This window comes from Cryptomeria japonica, chromosome 10, assembly GCF_030272615.1.
Source record: "Cryptomeria japonica chromosome 10, Sugi_1.0, whole genome shotgun sequence".
Taxonomy (NCBI): Eukaryota; Viridiplantae; Streptophyta; class Pinopsida; order Cupressales; family Cupressaceae; genus Cryptomeria; species Cryptomeria japonica.
In genome coordinates this window covers 188,849,960-188,874,934 of record NC_081414.1, presented here as the reverse complement: position 1 = coordinate 188,874,934, position 24,975 = coordinate 188,849,960, and the positions used below count along the sequence as shown (strand labels likewise).

Genomic DNA, 24,975 nt, shown 5'->3' with positions numbered 1-24,975 from the left:
AATATGAGATAAATTATGGACAAATGTGGCCCTTTAATAAATCTGGAAACACTTCTTTCATGAAAGGGTTCTTAGATTTCTAGATGAAGTACAATGATAGCTTCCCTCCTAAGACGTTGAAAAACGCCCTAGGATTACAAGTTGGGGCAAACGTTCATGTCAATCAAGGATAAGAATTTACTGTGGAGGTGGTGAGATCAAGTGATGAAATATCTACTTCTGATCCTCGCATTGGTTGGAGGGAATAGGATCAATATAGTGACAACAAAATTTGCTAAATCATAGTCATGATATATGGTTAGAACTGTATATTTTTTGTATATCCTTATCTCGCCTATGTATGTGATTGTATATGTTTTGTATCAGCTGCAATAGATTGCCATACTGTTTTGTATATCCTTTTCTACCAGTTGCAACAAATTGGCATACTTAGCTAGACTTTTTGTTTAAGTATGTCCTTCATATTTTGATTAGAGACCCCGCATGGTCGGGTATTTGATTCTTAGATTATGTTAAATTCTTTTGTAGCCTATCTTTAATATTAAAAAAATCCTTTTTATTAGTCTTCACATTTGAAGTAAATGCCTATATCTCCTTTTTATTTGTGAGTTTGTACTATATAGTGATTGACACACCTTTCGTTGTCGGTTAAAACAATAAGAATAATTTATCATATCATCTTGAATATGATAATAATAACAATACTTTAGGAGTTGGGCATTTTGGTTATATTCTCCTAAATATTTAATTCATACTCATTAATTTTTTCCTTCGATTTGCTTTGATGTTGAGTACTAAATGGAACATTTAAACCATAGTTACCCCGCTGGGACTCGGCAAGCTGATTTTTGATTCGGACTCGAACTCGGTGCTCAAACTCAGCCGAGACTTGGCAAATTGAAAAACCCAAGAAATTCAAAGATTTTTAACGATTTTAAACTTCATTTATGCATTTTTTAATAAATAAACATTAAAGACACAATAATCTCATCAAATAAAAGCATATACAAGTTTACATTGATCACATAAGTAAAAATGCAAATAAGCTAAACTAAATAACACATTAGAAATATAGATAGTGTCAAATGTCTATAAAATTCATGGAATATGAAATCCATGTTATAAAAAGTTCCAAACGTATATCAAGTTCAACATAGAAGCTAGAGCTTAGAAGTCGACCCCGCAACCGTCCTACGTGTGCGCCTAAGATAGGTCCTAGAACATTTTGTAGCCATGATCTCTGCTTGTGTCTGAGGCTCAGGCTCAGTGGCATCCATATCCTCATCCACATCATCCTCGAGGTCCTTTAATGGGTCTCCTTGTGCTAGCTAGCCTCCTCTGCAATCGCCACTGCCTCTACCTCTGCCTCTCAATCCATCTGATCAACCTAGTCTAAGTCTTCATCATTGAAGACAGGATTATCAAGCTCAGTGTTACACTCTCCCTCTGGATCAACCTCCTCTAAAGTGATAGGAGATGTGTCAGTGCCCAAGATCTGTTTGTGATGGAGGCGAAGGTTGTAATGAACGAACACAAAATCATTCAACTTTTCAATTGCCAACCTATTGCGCTTTTTGGAGTGAATATGCTCGAACATGCTCCAATTGCGCTCACATCTTGAAGCACTACATGGCTGGCTCAAGATACGAATTGCAATCTTTTGTAGATTTGGCACCTTATTACCAAACATCTCCCACCAAACATCTGAAACACAAAAATAATAAAAATCATTTCTATTCTATAACTTTGAGTTTATGATAATGGTAATGGAATCATAGATAGAAAAGTTTAAGATTTAAATTTTAAACTATGCCTTGATTAGATTTTTACCTGACATCATTTGTGTCCGGTTTTGCTTGCATATGTCTCGTGAGAAGAAGTCTCCTTGTGCATTCCTAAACATCTCTACCTCACGGACTATGTGTGCTCCAACTAATAAATCAGGTGACATTCGCTCTACAACTTCGTAAAGCCCACTCAACACCTCATCATTGGCCTTGAAATCCGGGCGAAATTGGAATCCCGAATTAAGGTAGTAGGCAGTTGCATGTATAAGCCTGTCAAGTAGATTGTGCCATCGTCGATCAATGACCTCCCATATAGGACGATACTGAACATGATTCCCAAAATAAATGGCTCTAATGGCCTCCTTCACCCTATCCATCCCCTCATAAATGTAGCCCATTGAGGGCTTCTCTCTATCAGCAACTCATAGGAGAACAACAAGAGGCTCTATGAACTGTGATCACAAGTTGAAAGTTGCTACATTAAGCTTTAAGTTTTAACTTTTACATAAACAAGTGTGAATAAAAATAAGGAAATGAAATGGAAACGAGAACAAAAATGAAAAATATGATAGATAATTATCCGCACAATCTCCTTGGCATGTTGTCAAAAGCTATGCTCTTCAAAAACCTGATCAGTTGTCTCAATCCCTGCAGTGGTCTTTCAATATGATGATGTTGTCCAGTCCTCACTTACAAACATGCGTTTGAATCCAGCCTTGGACTAAAGCAAGGATTGCAATGTGATAAAATTTGTTGCAAATCGGGTTATTCCTGGACGAGACAACTCTTTCTTATTTGTGAAATTTCTCATAAGGTTGAGGACCCAGGCATGATTATATATGTATTTACAAATATTCCTTCCAATCTCTACACATGTTTAAATCCATTGAATTTTACCAAGATCCTCCAATATGAGATCAATGCAATGAGCAGCGCAAGGGAGCGAAAACAAGGTGGGGTGCCTTGGGTGCCTCTCTATAAGAAGTTTACCTGCAGCAACATAATTTGTTGCTATCAGTCACTATTTGCACCACATTCTCCTCACCCACAACCTCCAACACTTACTACAACAATCCACAAAGATACTGAACATTTTTTACATTCCCTGAAGCATCAATTGACTTCACAAACACTGTGCTACCTAAGAAAGAAAAAAACAAGAGATTTATTAAAATAAAATTTAAAAAACTCAGTCACTAAACCAATGATAAATATACTTTACAAAATACAAACTACAAACTACAAAGTACAATTACTTGATGAGAAGACAAGAAAATTCAATAGTGTTCTACTTCTTCTGTCGGTCCAACCATCAGGCATGATGGTGCAACCCTTCTTCCTCCATATCTCATGCTGCTCGACAATTTTGGCTTTAACATCAGCCTCCTTTTAATTCAAGATAGGGCCTTTTATCTCTTCATCATCAGGGGCTTTGAACCCTTGGCCACAACCAGTAATGGCATCTACCATAATTTGCCAGTATGGAGTCCTAAAACAAATTAAATAAACGGAATAAGTATTAACTAATAACTATTAAGTTTTACTTGTAACTTTAAAAATCCAAAATAATGAATGTGGCATACTCTTAAATTCTAAATTTCTTAAAAGCAAAAAAATTAAGACATAGAAATCAAAATACTAATGAATACCTTGCTGCATGAAATAGAACGTTGTTGTAGAACCAAAAGTCTCCAATTGCCATTTTTGTAGCATCATGCTTCTCCTTATTCCAACCCATGCTCTCAAGCGATGGTTTGGCACCCAGAGTCGTGCGTGGAACAATAAATGAGTTTAATGTGGATTTATTTTTACGAATGCAAGGCCCAATGCTCCCACTCGCGCTACCACTACTTCCAGATCCAGGGAATGGAGGTCGAGGATTTGAAGAAGCCTCTCCACCAAAGGCTGCCATTTCTTCCATATGCTTCCTTTTCAATTCTTTTCTCTCTTCAAACTCCTCTAATTGAGCTTGCACTTCACGAATAGCCTCAAGGGGTGCTTTTTTGCATTGTTTTGCATCATGGCATTCTATTTGTGCAATGTGATATTTCATGCGGTTAATACCTCCCCCATTATATTTTGTTTTGCAATGAATACATGTTACTTCTCCTTTTTTTGAACCGGGGATGCTATGTTTCCAAGCCTTATCCTTTCTAACTGGGGCTGCCTTTGAGGCACCACTTCCACTAGGCCGAGACATTATGCTGCAATATATTATAAATGGAAAAAATCAGCACAATGTCTGCTATCCCAAATAAATTAAAACCTAAAAAAAAAATAGAAAGAAAAAACAAAACTAGTGTTTCAACTTTCATATTTTTCCATCAATATAAAATAAACCAAAAACAAAAGAAATGTACAAAAAAATGAAAATATGAAAGTAAGAAAAACAAAAAAATAACAAAAAAATGGTACTTACCTCTATAAATTTGCTTGAAAACCTCTTCCAAATCCTTCTTTAACACCTTCAAATGCTTGAATGCAAGCTACAAATTTGCACAAACAATCAACAATCCTTATCTCCTTTTCAATCTATCTACTAGTCTGCTCTTCAATGCCTCTATTTTTTGCTCAAAACTCTCTTTTTCTCTCCTTGTGCTTGCAAACAACAAAAATGATTTTTTTAGGGTTTGGAAGAAAACATATTACCCTTTTATTTCATTTAAATCTATTATGACATTTTAGTTTTTTTGACATTTTTTTTTAACTCGGTGGCAGAGTACGACCCCTGGGACTTGGGGAGACTGCCGTTTTTGACCGACTTGGCGAGTCTGCCAAAATCGTAGGCCTCAGCGAGGGCAACCCGCCTCTAGACTCCGCAAGTCTTGCCTAGACTCGCAGAGTCTTGTAACTCTGATTTAAACACATTTTTATGTAATGTCCCCTTCTCATTAGTCCTTAGATATTCACGGGATTGGCCTATCACCTGACCCTCGTAGACCAAAAGGATTAATTAGGGGGTCGATTTGCACCAACCGTTGCAAGCCTATCAACATGTTTGTTCTGACCCCTAGGGGAATGCTTTGGATATTTAAGGCCTCAAATCCTTCAATCAAGTCCCAAACCCTGTGTTTGTATGACTTGAGTAGGTTGTTTTTTGCTACACTTTGGGCTCGGATGTGTTTAACAACCAACTCACTATCTCCAAATACTTGCAAAGATCTGATCTTCTTGCTTTGCGCAAGTTGGAGACCTTGGATCAAGGATTCATACTCGGCGACATTGTTAGTGCAACCAAATTGAAGCCTAAAAGAGAAGAAATATTTCTCCTGCTCAGGAGAAACAAGCATCACCCCGACAACTGCACCATTCTTGTTTCTTGAACCATCAAAAAACATGTTCCATAACCCCTTTGAATCTCCTTGTGTCTTGATGAGGTTAGGAATAGGAGTATCCTCTTCATGGATACAATAGGTGCCAAGCCCAGTCTGTTTAGTGTCAGCTAATGGATCAAACTGAAAAGCATTGGCCCATTCGTCCAACAGGCAATCAAAAACCTCTTGCAAGAGAGTAGCAGGCTCACGGACAACACATTCCTCCCCCTCTTCATGCAAAGTGCAATTCATGTTTATGGGGCTAGGGGTGTAGGGCTCAATGTGGTTTTGGGCAATGGGTTCTGCCCTTATGGTGACCTTGGTACCATACCTTGTTCGAAATAGCATATGCGACCAGTAAGAAGACAGGTACCCACCTATCTTGGCTGTGAAGTCTCTAGACAAACAGATGGCAAAGAAGGCAGCGAGGTCAATGATTGATATGTCTTGCAAGACAGTGCAACCAGGGCAGGCATGCAATGTTAACTTCAAATTTTTTACCACCCCTATTGTCTTCATAGAAGTGCCATCTAAGTGGACCACCCCTTTGGTCACGGGTTCATATTCTATGCCAAGAAGATCAACTACCTTCTTAGGCATGATTGAGCTACTAGCTCCTGAATCTATCATGCAGTTGCGAACCAAGTTGTCTCCTATGATTAAGGAGAGATAGAAAGGGGGAGGCTTGCTGATCTTGCTTGAATCTTCCTCCTCATTGGGTTGCACCAAACTGGTGGAGACTGCCTTTCCGTTGACTGTTGTCTCATCACCTGACTGATTGACTTCTTTCAGGTGCCTCCTTAAGCAAATCCCTTTGAGATGGGCTTGAAAGGGCCTCCCACATAGTGACATTGAGGTTGGCCTACTTCATTTGATCAACTATGTTAAAAGGGACACCGGCCGATTTTAGAGGCCCCTTTGAAGCTACAAGGTCTGCCTTTGTTCTTTGGATGACTTGGACCTCCTCCTGCCTCTTGTTCCCTTGCATGGTACTTCGGCTTGTATCATGGGCGGCTACATTGTTTGTTGGAGCTTGGGCTGATGTCGAAGGTGAGGGAGCCTCCATGGCTCTCTTCGTTGTATACTTTAGCATGGACTCACCATTTGTTTGGTTCAAACCACAGAATTCTGCCTCCTAACAATTGACAAAGGTAGAATCCCCTTGTAAGTGAGCTTGAGTGCCAACACTAGGCTGATTTGGGTCATATTATTGGCTAGAGGTGGTCGGCTCATTTTGCACTACTAAAGTTTGGACAAACCCTCCATTTTGGCATACACCTGGGTTGTGTGGCTGATTACATGGTTGACACCAATCTTGCTCTTGGGCGAGGTTATTTTGCATTGGAACTATTGCCTTTGAGTTCCTTGCGGTTGTGGGGTTCACACTATTCAAGGGCCTGATATTGCTCCATTGGTTTTGCCTTTGAAAGGGTGGCCTATTTTGATGATAATTCTGATCTTGTGCTTGGTAAGGTCTGTTATATTGAGTTTACTGTCTTTTTACTGCTACCAACTCATTGTCAAAGTTTTGTAATAGAGCCTTGACCTCATGGAGCTCATTGGAGGATGTAGATGGTGTGGATGATTGTTTTGCGGGAGCCATGGGGATAGGAGCCAAGGTGGGTTGTTGAGTGGGAGCTTCTGGGAAGAGAGGCATTGGAGGCCTTGGAGCTATCTTCCCAGCTTGAATCAAACAATTTTTTGCTCTTATAGCTATGTCGTACGCACCCAGTAGAGAGGCTCCACCCATTGATTGGATCATGACAGCTATATCGTTGTTGAGGGCTCTAAGATAATACAAGAAGGCATGATTTGGGGATGGCTTCACTAGACCAGGAATTCTATTCCATGTCTTATGGAATCTGAAGTTGAAGTCTCCCATGAACTCGTGGGGTGCCCTCTTGATCGTAGTTAGTTGCTCCACAAGTGATAGGTGATCACTTTTGTCTTCAAAATGGTTGCACAACCTCTCCCCCAATTCGTCCCAATTGTGAATGGAGCTAGACGACAACCCTTTATACCACTGCAAAGCTTTGCCTTTCAAAGATGTGGCTAAGAGTCTAACAACAACGTCATCCTGAGTGATATTATGGACGGAGCAGATGTTTGCAATGTCTTGAATGTGCTCAATGGGTGTAGTAGCTGTTTCACCAGTGAAGTACGGTATACTCTTCAATGCAGCCACAAGTATGTCATTCCATTGAGTTAAAACAAGGGGACTCCCCCCATTGAAGGTAACGAAGACTTGATTTTTTGCCATGTGAAACAATGGTCTATTGATATGAGTGGTGGGTGCCCTTGATAGCAATGGTCTTGTAAATGGAGGAGTAGAATGAGACTTGGGAGATGGAGTGTTTACAACCTTGACACCCCTAACTGGTGATAATGAAGATCTGCCTCTCCTCCTTTTAGAGCCTGCAGATGGAAGCTCTATGAATTGAAAACCGCCTCTAGAAGACGCCCTTGTGTGAATTCTGGGCATGAAATCCGCAATCGACCTCGAAAGTTCGGAGGTCCGGAGTATGACTAATTCGGCACCTTGGGAGCTCGGATATCCGGAGTGAGGAAGTTCGGGAGTTCGGAACCTGGGGGTTTCGAGTTTCTGGGCTTAAGCACCTCGAAACCTGGGGGTTCCGGACTTACAGAGCGAAGTGGTTTACTAACCTCGGAACCTGGGGGTTCCGGATTTCCAGGGTAAGCAAAGTTACGATGACTTGGGAACCTGAGGGTTCCGGGGTCCTAGAGGTAGGAACTTCGTATGAACAAGAACTGGACTTGGTTGAGCAGAGTCGCCAAGTGCTTGAGAGATGATTGCCTCTAAAGGCTGACATGCCAATAACAACACTGAATCCTTAGCATGTAAATCGAATGAAGTCCCACCGGGCGTGCCAAAAACTGTTATCACAAAAGCTTGCACTCTGGGTAAGTTATCAACTCAACAACATTGTGAAACATGGAAGCAACCCCGAAGTGTGGGACCTTGCGCAAGGGGGTCGAATCTCCGGAGAAGGCGGGCTTCCTTCTCACTCCAGGTGCAAGTGTTAACCCAACTCAACATTCCAAAACTAATTCCTAAGCCTATCCTAACAATTTTGCAGAGGTAAAGGGAAGAGAGAATTGCTTGAAATAAGAGGAGGTGATGCACCAATAAGTGATAGTTCCTCTCCCCACCCAAAATGGCACAAGGAATCAACTGAAATGCCTAAGAGATGCACAAGATTCAATTGCATGAGTGACCCAAACGCATGTGTGGAGGGTGGAATTTTCGAAGTGTTAAGAGGGGAGAAGGATTCCGACAAAGTCACACTCCGAAAACCAGTTAACACAACATACATGTGAAAGGAAACCACAAACATACACTTATAATGAAGAACACATACACATCATACATAAGTTGAAGGAAGGCAAGAATAGAGATTTTCAATTAATCATAAGGCCAAAGGCCAATCTTACAGTTGCAGAAACGCAAAAGATTACAAGTCTTCAAGAGAAGAGAAGAGCATAAGAAAGCTCAAGGCAGTAGGGAGAGAACCCTTTACAATGAGGCTTAACAACCTTATATAGAAAACTGGGTTACAATGGTGATCATGACCCCTGCATGTCAGTCTGGAAGTGCAGAGAAGTGCATGCACTTGACTTGTACATGCAAGCAACCTAGCCATACCCACAAGGGGAAACCCTTAAAAGGTGGATTGACTGACCTTCCAAAGTCAGAGTATGCAGTCATGGCACAAGTCACCAAGCATGGCCCCATACCTCCCTTGATGGAAATCCTGCCAAAAACATTAAATGCACCCCTGTGGCTCCACAAAAAAAAGTGCATAAGTCACAAAAACTGTTGGAGCATTTAAAGCCTTGAGTGTCGATCACGCCAGCCAGAAGTAAGCTTGGAAGACTTTGGAGACCGGACTCCTGAAGTGAGGAAGACAAGGGAAGAACTTCGGAACCTCGGGTTCCGGAGTTTCGGGATAAAGAGAGAAGGCAAAAGGGGAAGGAACTTCGGAACCCCGGGGTTTTGATGTTCCGGGGAGAAGAAGGAAGAAGGGGAAGGGGGGAACCTCGGAACCTTGGGGTTTCGGGCAAGGCAAGGGAAGGGAATTTCGGAACCTCGAGGTTCCAAAGAAGGAAGGGAAAGGCTAAAAAGGAGGGGAACCTCGAAAGGCTGGGAACTTAGGAACCTCGGGGTTCCGGAGAGAAAGGAGAAAAGGGAGAAGGAACTTCAGAACCTCGGAGTTTCGGAGTTCCAGGCAAAAGGAGAGAAAGGCTAAGGAGAGGAGGGGCTAAGCTAGTGAAGGAACTTCGGACCCTCGGGGTTCCTGAGTTTCGGAGAAACTCGAGAAAAGATGAGGGAAGGAAGGGAACTTCGAAACCTTAGGGTTCCGGAGTTCCGGAGAAGGAAAGAAAGTGTCTAAGGAAAAGAACTTCGGAACCTTGGGGTTTCAGAGTTCCGGGGAAGAAGAAAAGGCCAAGGGAGGAACTTCCTCTGGACAAGGCAACACTTCACACTTCATGATTTTTCTCTCCTTGATCAACTGGGGCTGCGCTGGTCCATGGAACATATCTCTGACCGGTTCTCATTGATGGACCAAGGGTGTCATAAAATGACAACAATTCCTTTTGGAGCAGTATAATTTTAGGCCTCCTCAATCATCTTCCTGGACCATAGTGGTCTTTTCTTAGTCACATTAGTGTCTCTAGGTTCGTCATTATAGTCCATAGGTTCAATGTGATTGTTCCCTTCAATTGATTCGTGATTCTCCCTTGAATCTCAGAGGAGTGATCCTTTTCATTGTATTGAGGAGATTCATCATCTGTTTCATCAACATCTTTAGATCTTTTGAATGCAATATCCTCTTCAAATGTTGCATCCCTTTTTTCCAGAGGGTTCTAATTTAGATCTTTTCTCCTTAGGGATGTGAATGTAAACAGGGCGGCCAAAAATTCTTAAGTGACCTATGTCAGGTTTGATTCTTGGGAATGCTTCTTCAGGAGTTTTGTCATCAAGAAAGGATTGTGGACATCTGTTTTGGATATACACAACAGTACTAGAGGCTTTGGCCCAGAAAGAGGTATGAAGGTTTTGGTCATGCATCATGGCTTCGGCCGCTTCTACTATAGTTTTGGTTTTCCTTTCTGCTACCTCATTTTGTTGAGGGTTGTAAGGAATAGTGAACTCCCTCTTAATCCCAACATTATTAAGTAAAGTTTTAAAGTTTTCAGAGATGTATTCCCCCGCATTATCTGATCTAAGGGTGTTAATACTTTTACCAGATATACTTTCTACTAGAGCCTTGAATTCCTTAAACCTTTTAAGGACTTCATCAGACTCTTTACACTTTAGAAAATATATCTGTGTCTTCCTAGAAAAATCATCTACAAAAATCCTCCTAACGAGGGTACTGACATAGGTCCACATAAATCAGAATGAACAATTTCTAATACATTTTTGGATTTACTTTCACTACTATGAAATGTGCACTTGGTATTCTTTCCTAAGGCACACCCTTTGCAGATTCCTTCATGTTCTTGAGTCGGCTTAGGTATGCATGTCACCATTTTCTCTATAGAGGGTAAAGCATGAAAATGAAGATGCCCTAATCTTCTATGCCATAATTCACAAATGTTAGAAGATTCATGAATAAGTGCTTGTGAAGGAGAGGTGCACAGTTTATATAGACACCCATGTCGAACTCCGATGGTGTGTGCCTTCTTGATATTTGAGTTCTTAGGCCAGGCTAAGACTTTTCCATCCATGAAGGTGATTCTGTATCCCTTGTCTTCAAGAGCTGATATGGAAACTAGGTTGCATGTGATGCTTGACACAAATAGTACACCTGTTAATTTAAGGGAGATGCCTGATTTTAGTTGAATGGTACAGTTTCCGATCCCTTTCACTGGGTAGTTTAAATCATCTCCAATTGATTCCTCATTAGAATATTCTACCATGGTGTCTAGGTGCTCTCTAAATCCTGTTTTATGTTGGGATGCCTCATTGTCTATTACCCAAGTGTTAAGGCTGGTAGATACTTGATTGGAGAGAGTTGAGTAGAATACAAGTCTTTCGGAATTTGAGTTGGCCTTATTGACTTCTGCAATTGAGGCTTGAGGCTTCGGCCTATCTGAGCACGTTACAACAATATGACCATATTTATCACATCTAAAGCATTAAACTTTAGATAGGTCCCTTCTCCTTTTGAATGAACGCTTCCCGGTTGAGTCCTTGCCTTTCTTCTTTTTGAAGTTATTTTTCTTTCCTCTTTTGTGCGATTGAGAGCTTAGGACTTGCATGTCTTCATTTGAAGAGTTTATTCCAATCCCTCTAGTGATCAATCTTGATTCTTCTTGTATGCAATCGATTTTTAATCGATCAAATTTGGGAAGTTTGGATCGTGCACTAATCCCTTGAATAAATGATTCCCAAGAGGTAGGAAGCCTGTTGAGTGCCAGCATGGTTAACTCCTTGCTATCGAATGTATGACGAATTGTAGATAGTTGGTTCCTTAGCTCCGTTATCCTCATGAAATATGAAGTGATAGTTTCTCCTTGGTTCATCTTGATATGGTGGAGTTGCTGTTTTAGAGAAAGAGCCTTGCTAGTATTATTTATCTCAAACATGTTCTCTAGAGTTGAGAACATTTGATAGGCTGTATTTAACTTTGAGATAATAGAGACGATGTGATCTTTTACTCCATCCACCAGTAATTTCATGGCTTTGTTGTTGTTCCTTGTCCATTGAAGTTTCTCGTCTTCTTCATTGGGTTTGGGTATAGCCTTCTCGACAACCATGTTCAATTCGTGTTCCTTTAGTGTGAGCATCATCCTAAACTTCCATGATACAAAATTTACAGCTCCTTCAAGATGATCCTCGGGTCTAACTCCATTCACCATTTTGTTGAATATGGAATTCCAAAAAATTTAATGAAAGTTAGTTGTCTCTTCTTGTAAATCTGATCAGATGTTTCCTCACGTTAGCTCTGATACCATGTTAATGTTGATCAGATTTTGAAAGTAGAAGAATTTTAATTTTATTCTTTATTGCTGTTACTGCTGATGAGAGATGAATACTAATATTTCAATTTAATTCGACTTGATCTGGTGTATATCTGAGTATCAATGCCTTTGTCTTGCACTTTCAATATTGTACTTGCCATGAATCGATACTCATCTCCATATATATATTATTTGGAGGAGTCATGTCTTCAAAGAGTCATGCCTCCACGTGAATCAGATTCGCGTGGAGTCATGCCTCTTTGACGAGGCATGCTCCTCTAAATTAATTGGCTGTGATTAGACAACGATTACATAATCGAACAACATTCTTTAATACAAGATCAATTCATAATTAATAGTAACAGATTGATACATAATCGAATCTCATGATAATGATTAGTTCTCTTTATCGATTTATATATGATCGATTTAATATAATGGTAGTATATATATCACCGATTCTCTTAATCGATTTATATGATCAAGGTGGATTAATATATGATTAGTTTATATAATTGATTTTCCTAACCAACATGATCAACAATTACATACAATAGAATTCTAAGTTATGTATATATGTGCTTACATATATATATATATATCTATGCGCATATATACATAATGATATCTTCCTAATTATTAATAATGCTGACTATGATTAGTAATAAAGATCAATCATGTATATGATAGTTTTACTCCGACCGAAGCTACAAATCATTAACAGTAATTGCATGTAAACAAATTAAACAAGTTACATGTAACAGTAACAGTAATTGCATGTAAACAAATTACAAGTTGGTTAGCAATAAAATTACAAGTTGGACTTCTCCCACTTTTTTCTCTCAGCCCCTCTCCTATATATACACGAGGGTGCTCTTTGTAATTTTTTCCTTTTTAGCAAGCAAGAAAACTCCACAGAAATTTGAAATCATAGAGACTTTGCGCTTTATACTTGTAAATTGTTTTTCTCAAAGTAATATCAAGAAGGATGTGAGTTTCAGACTTTGTGTTGAAATCATATCCTTATATACCTTGTGTTCTTATGTCATAGTGGCATTTTTTTTTTGCAATTATTTGAGATTACAACGAGATTGTTGAGAAGAGCTTTAGCCTGATTTCTTGTAGACTTTGTGATGCAAATAGTGAGGGTTAAACTAGTGTAGTTTAGAGTTATAAGCTGAGAAGAGTTGCAAGACTTTGTGCTTGTGGTTGTTCCCGTTTGAAGTAGTTCAAAAGTTTATCATATTTGTAGACTTTGTGTTGTTATATGTTGTTCATTATTCTTGTTTTTATCATTCTGAAAAAGGTAGATAACACAGTGGGAACTCAAGACTTTGTGCTTTATTTCTATTTTCTCATCCTGGGGTAAGTGACAAAAGAGTTTGAGCTTTCAGGGAAACTTTACTTCCTTTTTGTTTAAGCATTCTTGTTATTTCTTTAAGCTGATGTATTTGTTGTTAAAACTGCTATTTCTTTCCTAGGAAGAGGAAAGAATATCGTCTTTTATAAAAAAAGAGATAAGGATGTTGTCTCATCCAATTTAGATTAGCGTTTAGTTAGCAATAGTAGAAAAGGGGGAGCCTTCCCTTAAATTGGGAGAGTTTTACACTCGCACACTATGGTTGAAATCACAATTTTGCACATCTTCCCAAGTGTACAAAATTTTCAACAAGTCGAAAAACAAATTAACAATTTTTATTTTTATTTTTATTGTATACCCAAAGGTATCAAGTTTCAACTAGAAAACTACCAAAACCTTGAAAATATGTTCCTTTCCCTAACCAACATCTACGATCAATGCATCAAAACCAAATTATTCCGATATGTGGGTCGTTTGGCTTGGAGGTTCTTCGTTCGGGATAACATTGTTGACAGATCATTCGGGCTATCCTCTTATCCTACGACGTTCCTGAGAGCGAATGTTGACCTCGTGAGATGACTCTTGTAAGGTGCACATGATATTTTTTCTTATCCCGCAGTATGTTGGACGAGTGTTGAACACCCTGCGGGATAACATAAAGTGAAGAGAACAGTGTTATACTTTATCTTGCGTTGTCAAAATGTGACCACCGATGGTCGTGCGGGATAACTTATGTTCGATGAACAAGGGGGTCCCTCTTATCCCGCGGTGTCAAAAGTGACCAACAAAAGTCACGCAGGATAAGAAACTAAAGGGAAGATTGCAGATTCCCTTATCTCGCACAGGCTAAGATGCACACAAAATGTTGCATGGGCTAACAAGTGTAAGCATGCCATGAAGAAAACCTTATCCCACACGAGACAAATGGTTATGCCTGTGGTCCCGCGAGACAAGGAAAAACGAAGACAAAAGAGAGAAACCTTATCCCGCACGAAGTAAGAGGTTGCACAAGGTTCGTGCGGGATAACAAAAGTAAAGGCACGTCCTTATCGCACGTGGAGAAACTTGGAGAGAAATGGTCTTGCGGGATAAGAAATCAAAAGGAGATTGCTTGAAGACACTTATCCTGCACGAGACGAGGATCATGTTAGTGGGCCCGCGGGATAAGAAAACAAAAGGAAGTGAAGGGCCTGCTTATCCCGCATGACCAAGATGGGATGCGAAGAAACTTGCGAGATAAGGAAAAGCGAAGTTGGCATTGAAGGGTTTGCTTATCTCGCGTGACCAAGCAGGGATGAGAAGAGACTTGCGGGATAAGGAAAAGCAAAGGATACCAAGGAAATGCTTATCCCACGTGGGTTAAGAGACTATGCTAATGTGGTGCGGGCTAACAAAGAAAGAGGAATGCTTATTGAGAACAAACAAAAGCTTATCCCACATGGGTAGAACAGGCAGGTATACATGCAATGCACATAACACGAAGGTTAGCTATAGTATGAAGTTCAATGGATCTTAGCAGCTTGATAGTCCACATGGGCCTTGACCAAGTTTGATCCGACGATGTGGCATGTACGAAGCAAATCAAAGGACACTTGTCGAAAGATGAAAGTTTTTTTATGTTGACAGAATTGAAGATTGTGATCGACTTTGTGGCAATGTCTGCAATCAAATAGACTTAGAGGTCCACGTGGACGATTGATCGGGATTCACCAAGTGACTTGGACGCTGAATAAGAAGATGTCTGTATGCCGATAGGCAAAATGATCTACATGGTGGTTAACTGACCTTGACTGAATGATCTAGACAAAGGAAATGGAGACATATGGCTCCCTGGCTAGCTGAAGAAGATATTTGATATGTAGAAGTCGGTGATGGTGGAGTCTAGTGTGGTAGTTGTCAATCTTTTCAAAATAGGTCAACAAAGGATGGAAAACGCATTAATGGCGACCAAGTTGCAGGCAGGCTGTGTGGCTCGAGGAAGGATTGCAGATCGTTTTGGGCAGAGGAAGATTACTAAACTTAGTAATCCAATTACAGAAAATGGTCTGAAGGCAGACATGTGTGCGACTCAAGATGATCAACATGCAGGAAATCAGATCTTACGGATAGGCGATGAGATCGGATAGCTGTAGGTGAAGCAGTTGAGCTTGTAGAGTTGCATGGACAGGTAGTAGAGTTGATAGAGAATGATTTAATGTTCTGGTAGGTGAAGGTGAAGCAGTTGAGCTTGTTGAGGTGTATGATGATGTGGCGCGTGGAAGCACCACAATGACGGCTGAGGTCAAGGCTTCCTAGTTGAATCCATTAGATCAATGGCTCAAGTTCAAAGTTTGTGAAGGATACAGATTGGCGGGTCTTAGAACTTGAATTGCCAACTGAGAGAATGCAAACCGACTGAATGGATGATTTGTATGGTGCATAGGAACGTGTGTAGATTAGATGCATGATAACGAGGCAAACAAATCTTGTTTGATTTGTGATAAGATTAGACCGACCTTGTGCAGGTGTTGATGATGAATACAATGGTGAAGAGTAGAGCAAGGCAGTGGATGTGATCTGACTGGGTAGTTGGCTCGCAGTGAGAGAACGGTGTGAATATGCAGTTGATCCTGTAATAAGATGTAGATGTGTGGAAGTTAAGGGATTTAGAGCATTGCAGAATGGTGATCTACGACCAAGAAAGATGAGTGCACGTTAAGTGTGACTGTGTGAGCTTAAAGAGAAGTGAACAACAACAGACAGTTGTGAGAGTGTGGTCGCAAAGAGTGAAGATGTAGTTGCAGAAACAGAGCAGACAAAGTAGTTGTAGAAGCAGAAGATTGAGAGCAGAGTAGTCTGAGAAAGGTGAAGTTGAGGCAGAGAGGGCGAAGTGATCCGAGCAAAAGACAGTGAGTAGAGAGCAGAGCGCTGAGATTGAAGCTCAAGATCAGAAAGCAGAAACGAGTCAGTTCAATCTCAAGAGAACAATATTTGTGAGTTGCAAAACCTCATTTGCAACAAGGTACTTAAACTATATTCATATATACTCATTGTAATCTCTGAGTGGGTGCTCAGAGCTAGGGGTTGGTGCTCCTTGGGTTGATGCTCCTTTGAGTAGGTGCTCATAAACTGTAGGGGTTGGTGCCCATAAACTTCAAGGATTGGTGCTCCTAGGGTTGGTGCCCTAAATATTGTATTCAGTGATTTACCTGTGAGGCTGGATTGGAGCAGTAGACTCCAGCAGCATTTCTCACCAAGGTTTTTTCCCGCCGTGGGTTTTCCTCGTATGCACTTGTGTTATGGGTTGCTTCTTATGTGCATGTACTCATCTATTTAATATCTCTTCTCCTAGTCTTGTGATTAAAGTTATTAATTCTGAGATCTTTTAGAAGCTTAAAGTTTTTATTGATTACCACTGATTTACCCCCCTCTCAGTGGTCCATTGTGTTCCTTCACACACTTCCAAATACTCTGCACGACAATGTTAGTTTGATTGAAGGATCCAATTGTAGATAATTTCTCCATCAATAAGATTAATGTAGATACGGGAATGAATTATCAACACAGAGTATACACCAACAACATTGAACGGCCAAGAACTAGATATTTGTAATTATATTTCCACACGAAAGAGATAGATCTGACAATGAAGTGCAAGTGAAATTTTAGAAATAATATCTCCAACGGAAGACTAGGGTGGTTGCTAACCATCGAAACTGCGATTATAGAATAGAGAGGATTTTGCACCTCCGAAACTGCAACAAAACATAATTCCAACCGGAATTTGCAAATACAAAGAAAACATCAAATTCACCATACCTACAATTATGCCAAACTCGACCTTATAAATGGGCTTCAGAAAGTTTCCCGACGGGTTACAAGCAGGCTGACAATAGTTTATTATTTTATTAATTTGGGCCCCTCTATTTAATAATTAAATTAATTAATTAAATAAGTCCTTATGATATTATTTAAAATTTAGAACCACTTAATTAATTAATTTACTTAAGTCTATTAAAATTGGGGACATTACAACTAGGACTATGGAGTTCGCAGTCCCTAAAAGCAAAAGTTCGTATAAGGAAACTCCTTCTATCAGCAATGAGAGCCCTCAACAATATGTTGATAAGAAAAAGAAATCAGCAACTATGGTGGATGAGGAGACACAAGAAGAGATAAGGAGAAGAAAATTATGCTTTTGGTCCAAGGAGGCTTACAACAGAGAGCATGATTGCCCTTTGAGGCCTAGGGCAAGGCAAATCATGCAATGTGGGTGTATTATGAGGATCCGAGTTCTGAAACTACGGATCAGCCAACTACTTCAGGAGAAAATCAGGGTGGAAATGCTTCTACAGAGTTTGAACCGGATAAGAATCTATCTCATATGGCTTTATTTGCTGACGAGTAGGATGAGGTGACTTTCAGATTCTGAGGAACAGTTAATGGACAACGTTGTATTGCACTCCTTGACACTGGAGCATCACGTAATTTTATTGATGAAAGATTTGTGGCTAGATGCAGGTTGCAGGAAGAAGATTTCAATGGATTTAGAGTCAGAGTTGTAGATGGATATACCCTCATGTGCACCAAATGGATAGGTAATCTCAACTTACAGTTGAATGATTATGAGCTACAAGCGGATTTCTATGTGGTCAATATGGGTGCAGTGGATGTAGTTTGAATTGAATGACATGACTTATTTATTGAGGAAAATTGTAGATGGGAGCTTGCATTTTATTTCTCTTTGTAGAGGGAAGAGCAGGAAGAGGGATCATGTGGTTATTCCGGAGGAGCATGAGATGATTGACAACCCATTGTTCGAGCTTGATGCTACTTGGTTGTACGATAATCCACTCTATGATTTGGATGTGGATCACTCTCTTGATTTTAGTCTAGATAGTGTCATTGGAGACCCTTCTAGTGCATTAGGATTCCAAACAGGTCTCATGGAGGGAAATTAGAGGTGTACAAAGTGAGGAGTCTATACGGCTTCGCATTTGACCCTCATGTACATGACTTATTTCAGATGCACAGTTCAGGGGCACATGCGATGGATGATTTATTTAATGGCTCACTTTGTGCAAAGGTTTATTTGATGACTTATGTCATGAGAGAGACATAAGACTTCTCTACCTACTACAAGGGTCTAAGCAAATGGTCAATGTAATTTTTAGCTTGCTCGGCTCAAGCTTTGTGCATCACTTTCTCCATTTCTTTCTTCAATTTTCTCAATTTTGCCTTGAAGGAGTCCCAAAATTCTTCAACCTCTTGCTCCTTGGTTGCTTTCCCCATTTCCACTAATAAAATTTTGTAATCAGTAGAGATCAGATCTTCAGTTGATTTGTTCGATGGTGGAACAACAACATGCACAAACCTAGTTTGGTGTGCATCTCTAGTTATTCTTGAGTAGGTCCTAGGCTTCTTCCTCTCCTTGGTTTGAGGTTGTCCAACTCTAGCAAGTAAGTCGTCAAATCTTAGAGATGCTCTTGTTGTTGTTTTCTTCTCTATCTTGGTTCACAACCATACAAGAGGTGTAGGTTGGCTGGAAGTGACTTTGATTTCCTTCCCTTGCTCTTGCAACTAACCCAATATTCACATTTTCCTACCCTTCCATAGAAAGATGTTGGTCCTCAGTAATATCTTGCTTGTTTCCTCTAGTTGAGCTTTCTCCAATTTCACTTAACGGCTCGTATTATACCTTTGTTTCTTGTTGTTTTGTACCTCTATGTCCTCTTTATCATTTGACCCTATAGGTGAGATTTCCCCTTCCTCAGTCTCATTCGCAAGATCCTCTAAGTTGATGATTTGTATGTCCTACTATTGGAAATTCGGCTCTCTAGGTCGGTTGTCTCTACAAAGATTGATTTTATTTGTAGCACGAGAGGAGTGGGTAGGCGTTCTATGTCAGTCCAATGTCTTGCAACAATAGAGTCCTGTTGAGAGGTGGTTGTAGTGGAGGGTTGCCTTATCTTTAGCTTCTTGTGGGTAGGAACCTCAGGTGATGAGTTCTTCTTTCTTCTAGATTTCCTAGATGCTTTGGGCTCTTTGCTAGCTTTTTTTCTTCTTCTTTTTCCTCTGGGGCTCTTCTTCACTATCTTCGTTTTCTTCATCCCCTTGGGCTGCAAGTTGTGCTTCCTCTTCACTTTCGGAGGATTGTGACTTGAGGCCTCCCATCAAATTATAGGTCAACTTTACACTCTCATGCATTAGCTTTTCAATTTGTTGGCGTATCTGTTGATGGCGAAAAAAGCTTGCGCTTTCAATCAATGTAGAATAGAATGCTGAGCGTATTCTACCCTCTCTTGAATAAGGAGATCTCTAGTGCTATTGGGGCTGATCATGGGAGATAACCTCAAGGCTCATGTTGTTAGGTCTTGACTGGCTAAGGATAAGTCAGTGTTGATGTGTTTTGCTGGTAAACACAAGGGGACTTATGCCTGTTGTAAGGATATACTTTTAGAACAGGTTCTACAGGCAGCTTTAAGACTTCACAAATCTTACATTAATTAGATTTTCAATGTTCATGATGTTATCCTAGATACTTTGTAACAGACTCTGAAAATGAACAGCAAAAAGAATAGTTAAAAAGATTAATCTATCCTAGACGAAAAACTTTCAAGTTAATAGACAGAGTCTTCAGAAACCAAGCCTTGCTTTGCCAGTTTTTGACACAACTTAGCAAAGGCTGGTGCAATCTTCTAGGGATTAAAATAGATTTTCAAATTACTAGATGCATACTTTGAATTCTAAAGATACATAGCACTTCAACACAATATCCAGCAATCAAACGAAGATTCATACATGTTCAGCCTAACCGTACACAGGAAATAACACTCAGCGAATTCCTATTGGTATGAACATAAAACTCTATCAACTATCAAATACCAATTCAAAGAAACCATTCCATATTAATAGGCATAAATAGAAATAAACAAATTGGAAGAAGGAGAACCATGCAGTCACATGAAATTCATATATAGACCAATGAGCAAACAGTTTTTGTATTAATTTTGGCAGAGTTTCAGCAACAATCCTTAAGCTTCTTACCAAAATGGGAGAGACTAATCTCCCTTTTGTAGACTTTGAAAAATTGGATGAATGGCCCGGATTTAATACAATAAATGGCCCAGATTCATCCATAAAACATGCCCCCCATACCTACTAAAGGATATATTTCATATTGCAGCTAATTCTACAACTACCAGCTATTAATTCCCTTCAAAAAATAAATTGCATGGAGCTCAAGACAGAAAAAGGTGATTTTATGGTTGAGGAAATAACTACTTTTCGGCATTGTGTTTTATCTTTATTTTGTTTTTGACCAAAATAGATTTCTTTTACAATATAAAATCTTTATGACCTTCCAAATAGTTTTTCCAAATATCCCAACCTGCTGCCCATTCTGCTAGTATGTATTTCTGGGATTTTTCAATATAAAATCAAATTTAACTCTATGCAATAAGTGATTGATTTGTCTTCAAGATCATGCCTCTCAAAATCAGCTACCTCTATGACATATTCTTTGCATAATTCATGCTCTATGGTTAGGACAGTGCTTTGCTCAAAAGGAAATTCATCCCAAATTGTTTCTTCATCATAATTTGGTGCCAAAATACCTGGATCACATGGACTGAAGTGCTGGTAGCTTTGATCAGAAAAAATGTGTTCATTGAATTCCTCATGAGTGGTTGTTTTCCCAAACAAATCACTCTCCAAATCAAAGAGGCTGAAACTGTCCTGAACATTCTTCTCCATATACTCTGTTGGGAAGTAAATTTGATACACATGAACTAATATCATTATAATGAGATAAGAATTCACCATTATAAGCTGATTTGGAAGCTTCAACATATGCACCTTCTTCAAGCTTTTTTTCAACAACTTTATCACTGGTGTCATCAACTCTATTGGAATGATCTGAATTTGTATCCAAGGCTGCTGTTTTGTCAACTTTATTAATCATAACCTCAATATTTGTTGATGCATGCAGTTCAATGGAATCATTGGGGGCCTTGTCATACATACCTCTTCAGATAAGGCATTTTCTTCTAGCTCTATTATCTCAGTTTCTTCTTTACTCTTAACATAATTTGGCTGCAAATTCACTTTAGTGGATCCTGTAACCTATAGACTACAAGAAACCAATTCCTCTTCTATCAACCGATTTTTAAATTTTGCTATTTCTCCTCAACCAATCTTTTTGATAACCCATGTGCTGCTCGTGAAACATCTAGCTCTTTTCTCCAAATAGCCAACAAGTCATATAACAATTGTTTGGAAACATTATTATCCTCATCCAAAATAGAGACAAGATAGTTTGCATTGATATAATATTCTTTGCATGATACTTTTCGATTTTGGCAAAGAAGCATTGAAACATTTTTAGAATTAAATAATCACATTTGAGATCAAGCAAAAGGACACATGATCTGACTTTTGCCATCAATTCTAAAATCTTAACCCTCTTACTACAAGAAGGGCTTCTGATATCATCTAATCCGTGAAAGCTTTCCATAATCAGCTATGGTATCTTCCTCATTATGTCATCTACGTACCATACTTCAGGAGCTGTAATCCTCGTAGTTTCACTGAGAGAAGAGATAACTGCAAGTCTCACGATTTTATCTAAATGTCTCATAATTTGGTGCTGGACTAACACATCCAATGGTACTTTTGTTGCCTATTTCAAAACCTCACAATCTGATTGGTCTATTTTTGATAAACACATAGCTACTTCTTTCAACCTATCAAGATGAACATCTTTTAATTGATATCGAGGCTCAAGTTGTTTTCCCAATGCATATAGCTTACTACACGCATCATTTAGTTTCAGCGAAGGCAATACTGAAATCAACACACAAATTGGCAAATTATTCTACTCAATACCACTATAAGAGCACCGCTACTTTTTTCTTTGAACAATTTGCCAATAAGGATTTCACATTATAGATCATGAACTAACACATGAATGTCTCTCCGCTGTCATAAAGGACTGAAACTAAATTTCAATTTTCATTACAACTGCTGTTAATAATTCTTTGGAATAAAATATAAGTTTGAACTGTCATTACATGAAGAATACATTCATATGAAATTTTACAACACAAGTACCTTGGAAATATGGCAAACAGGGCTGTTCAACAAGGAAAGCTCAGTTACAGATGGCTGCAATTACTGCACAAGAAATCAGTCCAAATATATTCACTTGATAACTCCATCAATTACTAGGTCTGCCTCTTACTTTCAAGGAGACTCTTAAACTTGCTCCAACTATTCTAACAGCCTTCAACACACTTTGGGAAATCCAAACCAGAAATCTGAGAAGACCTTGAAATATCTACATATCATTGAGAAGTACCTTACAAAGGAGGAGACTGTTTCAGACCTTCTGTAGCAGAATTGCAAGAATTAGAAGCTTGTCAACTATCAGGATCATTATTCTATCATCAAAGGTATCCCTCAACTGCAACCAAAGTTCTCTGAACATTCAATTACACCCAGTGGTTTCATATAGACTGTAAAAACAATAGTTTCAGGGTTGCGAAAACACAATCTCTGAAGAACAGACCACCAAGGCATTCAACTGGATCTGGTTTGTTTGGAATTGACTCTCATATATGTTTATAAAGACCTGTCATGTATCTGTAGATTAAAAAGATATTATTGTTCTTGCTGGGCCACTCGTTTAGGGCTGATTTCTGTGGCTTGTGCTATTGGTAATAATTGTTGGTGATGGATGCAATAGTCTGGAATTTCAATGCATAAAATTACAGTTTGCATTTCTGATAATATTCCATACGGGATATTCCAAAAGCAAAGAAATGCAACAAAATCTCAAAGGGTCATTCATGTGTGAGTTGTTGCTTTAAGCAATGACTATTTTTGGTAGTTGCTATTACAAAAGTTCTATTTCTAGATCAAGAGCTGAGGGCCTAACTATAGGTTGTTTTATTGTGTTAGTTCTTTAGACTATATTTGTTTTAAAGTGTTTTTCCATCTGAAAGTACTTTAGAAGTGTTTTTCTTTGTAACTCGAGTTTTGAGGATAATCAATAATCATTTTGAATCACTAAATCTTTGTTCTTCCTAGGATGGACACAAAAGTGTTGTAGAAATTGATAGTTAGTTGGTTTACAACAATCTCATCAATTGAACTGAAAGCAGATTTTATCAGGTTGTGTATTGAGGTTATTTGTTTACCTAAGTTAAGGCTTATATAGAACTTAGCTATTTGGTTTATGGAATCATGTGTTATTATTCCTTTCAATCTTGATTGTATCAAGATGTTGGTCTTTCTTTTTGGCCAGTAAGAAGGTATTGTGGTTGTGTTTCAATTAGTCATTTAATCCTTGAGCTTCCCCTCTGAATTTGAAGAGAGGTTATCCCATGCACTGTAATGTTGCGTTGACTTGCAAAGATAAATTTAGACTCTTAACATTTATTTAGGCACTCCATGAAGTTCACATAGAATTTGCTCATGCTCACAATAAATAGATGTTGATTTCTAATAATTGGTGTGGTTCGTGTATATTTTATTGATTTCTCCACATATATTGGATTGTTTTGACTATAGATATGTGTATCTCATCTGCTAGAATGCATATTATATACAACAAATTATCTGCATTTGTGTTATCTAGTTTCTTTTAGTAAGTGATTATCATGATGGTCTGTGATCAAAGAAATGACTAAAGGGGAAGTGGATTCAAGTTATAAATGTATTTGGTAGATTAGAATTTATATGCTCGCTATCACGTTGGATAATTTCTCCCACAAAACTACTTGGGGACTTGGTTTCAACTCTTCTCTCTTTATTTCCAAGGTTACTAGTCATGTTTATTTTCTAAATTTTAGGTAAGTGAGGAGCATTGGTATTAGGTATAGACTGAATTTATACAAGGCTATGTTTCTGTCCATTGGACCTTCATGATAGCCGGAAGCTAGAACTTGCATCTTTTGGAGGTTTCAAGATTTTTTATGTGCTCAAAATGTTGGAAAGATTCATTAACAATGTATTTCTCATTTCTTTGTATGTGTCATCTTATTTTAGTTGAATTTGCATTGATCTCGTTTAGCTTTCACAATAATTGTCGAATGAAAATAGTAAAATTGATGCTGTTGTGAAAATTTAATTCAGACTGGTATGTGATTCAGAGAGTGGAATGCTGATGGAAATGCTTAAGATGCATCCTGAAAACTCAAGTAGGTTAAAAGGGTGAGAAATGATCTTGAGCCACAAGAGTATTGGGCCACATGCAAAACTTATAGCTTAAACTATCTCCAAGGTTTTTTTATGGCTTCACAAAATTGTATTGTTTGTGTTATTTTTTTTTCAATAATAAGTTTTTGAAGGTAATGTTGTGTTGATTTTTGAATTGGACTCCAATGTTGCTATTGCAATGGTAAAACATTGACAGAAATTGTAAAACAAGCTATAAGATTACTAGGCCACCTACTCCATTCTACTATAACCCATTTTCTATTTTAGGTGGAAAGAGTAAGAAATCCTATTAAAAATAACAAAATTGACAGCGAATTGGAATGAA

The 24,975-nt window shown here is 38.8% G+C and overlaps 2 protein-coding genes across 4 annotated transcripts in view; both read right to left on the bottom strand.

Moving 5' to 3' along the window:
- LOC131079155 (pentatricopeptide repeat-containing protein At3g12770) overlaps positions 1-24,975 on the bottom strand; it is a 112,540-nt gene that overhangs the window by 65,262 nt on the left and 22,303 nt on the right. The gene's annotated exons all lie outside the window — the stretch shown is intronic.
- Positions 1,388-2,185, bottom strand: LOC131079198 (uncharacterized). Its single transcript, XM_058017102.2, has 2 exons — positions 1,831-2,185; positions 1,388-1,704 (listed from the first exon to the last, which is right to left on the bottom strand). The coding sequence occupies exons 1-2, from the start codon at positions 2,183-2,185 to the stop codon at positions 1,388-1,390; spliced, it is 672 nt and encodes a 223-aa protein (XP_057873085.2).

What these genes read in the sequence shown, in the direction of transcription:
- LOC131079198 (XM_058017102.2), bottom strand. Translation starts at nt 2,185, where the DNA reads ATGGGCTACATTTATGAGGGGATGGATAGGGTGAAGGAGGCCATTAGA. An exon ending in CCGGACACAAATGATGTCAG is followed by an intron (nt 1,705 to 1,830) that starts GTAAAAATCTAA and finishes TTTGTGTTTCAG; the next exon opens with ATGTTTGGTGGGAGATGTTT.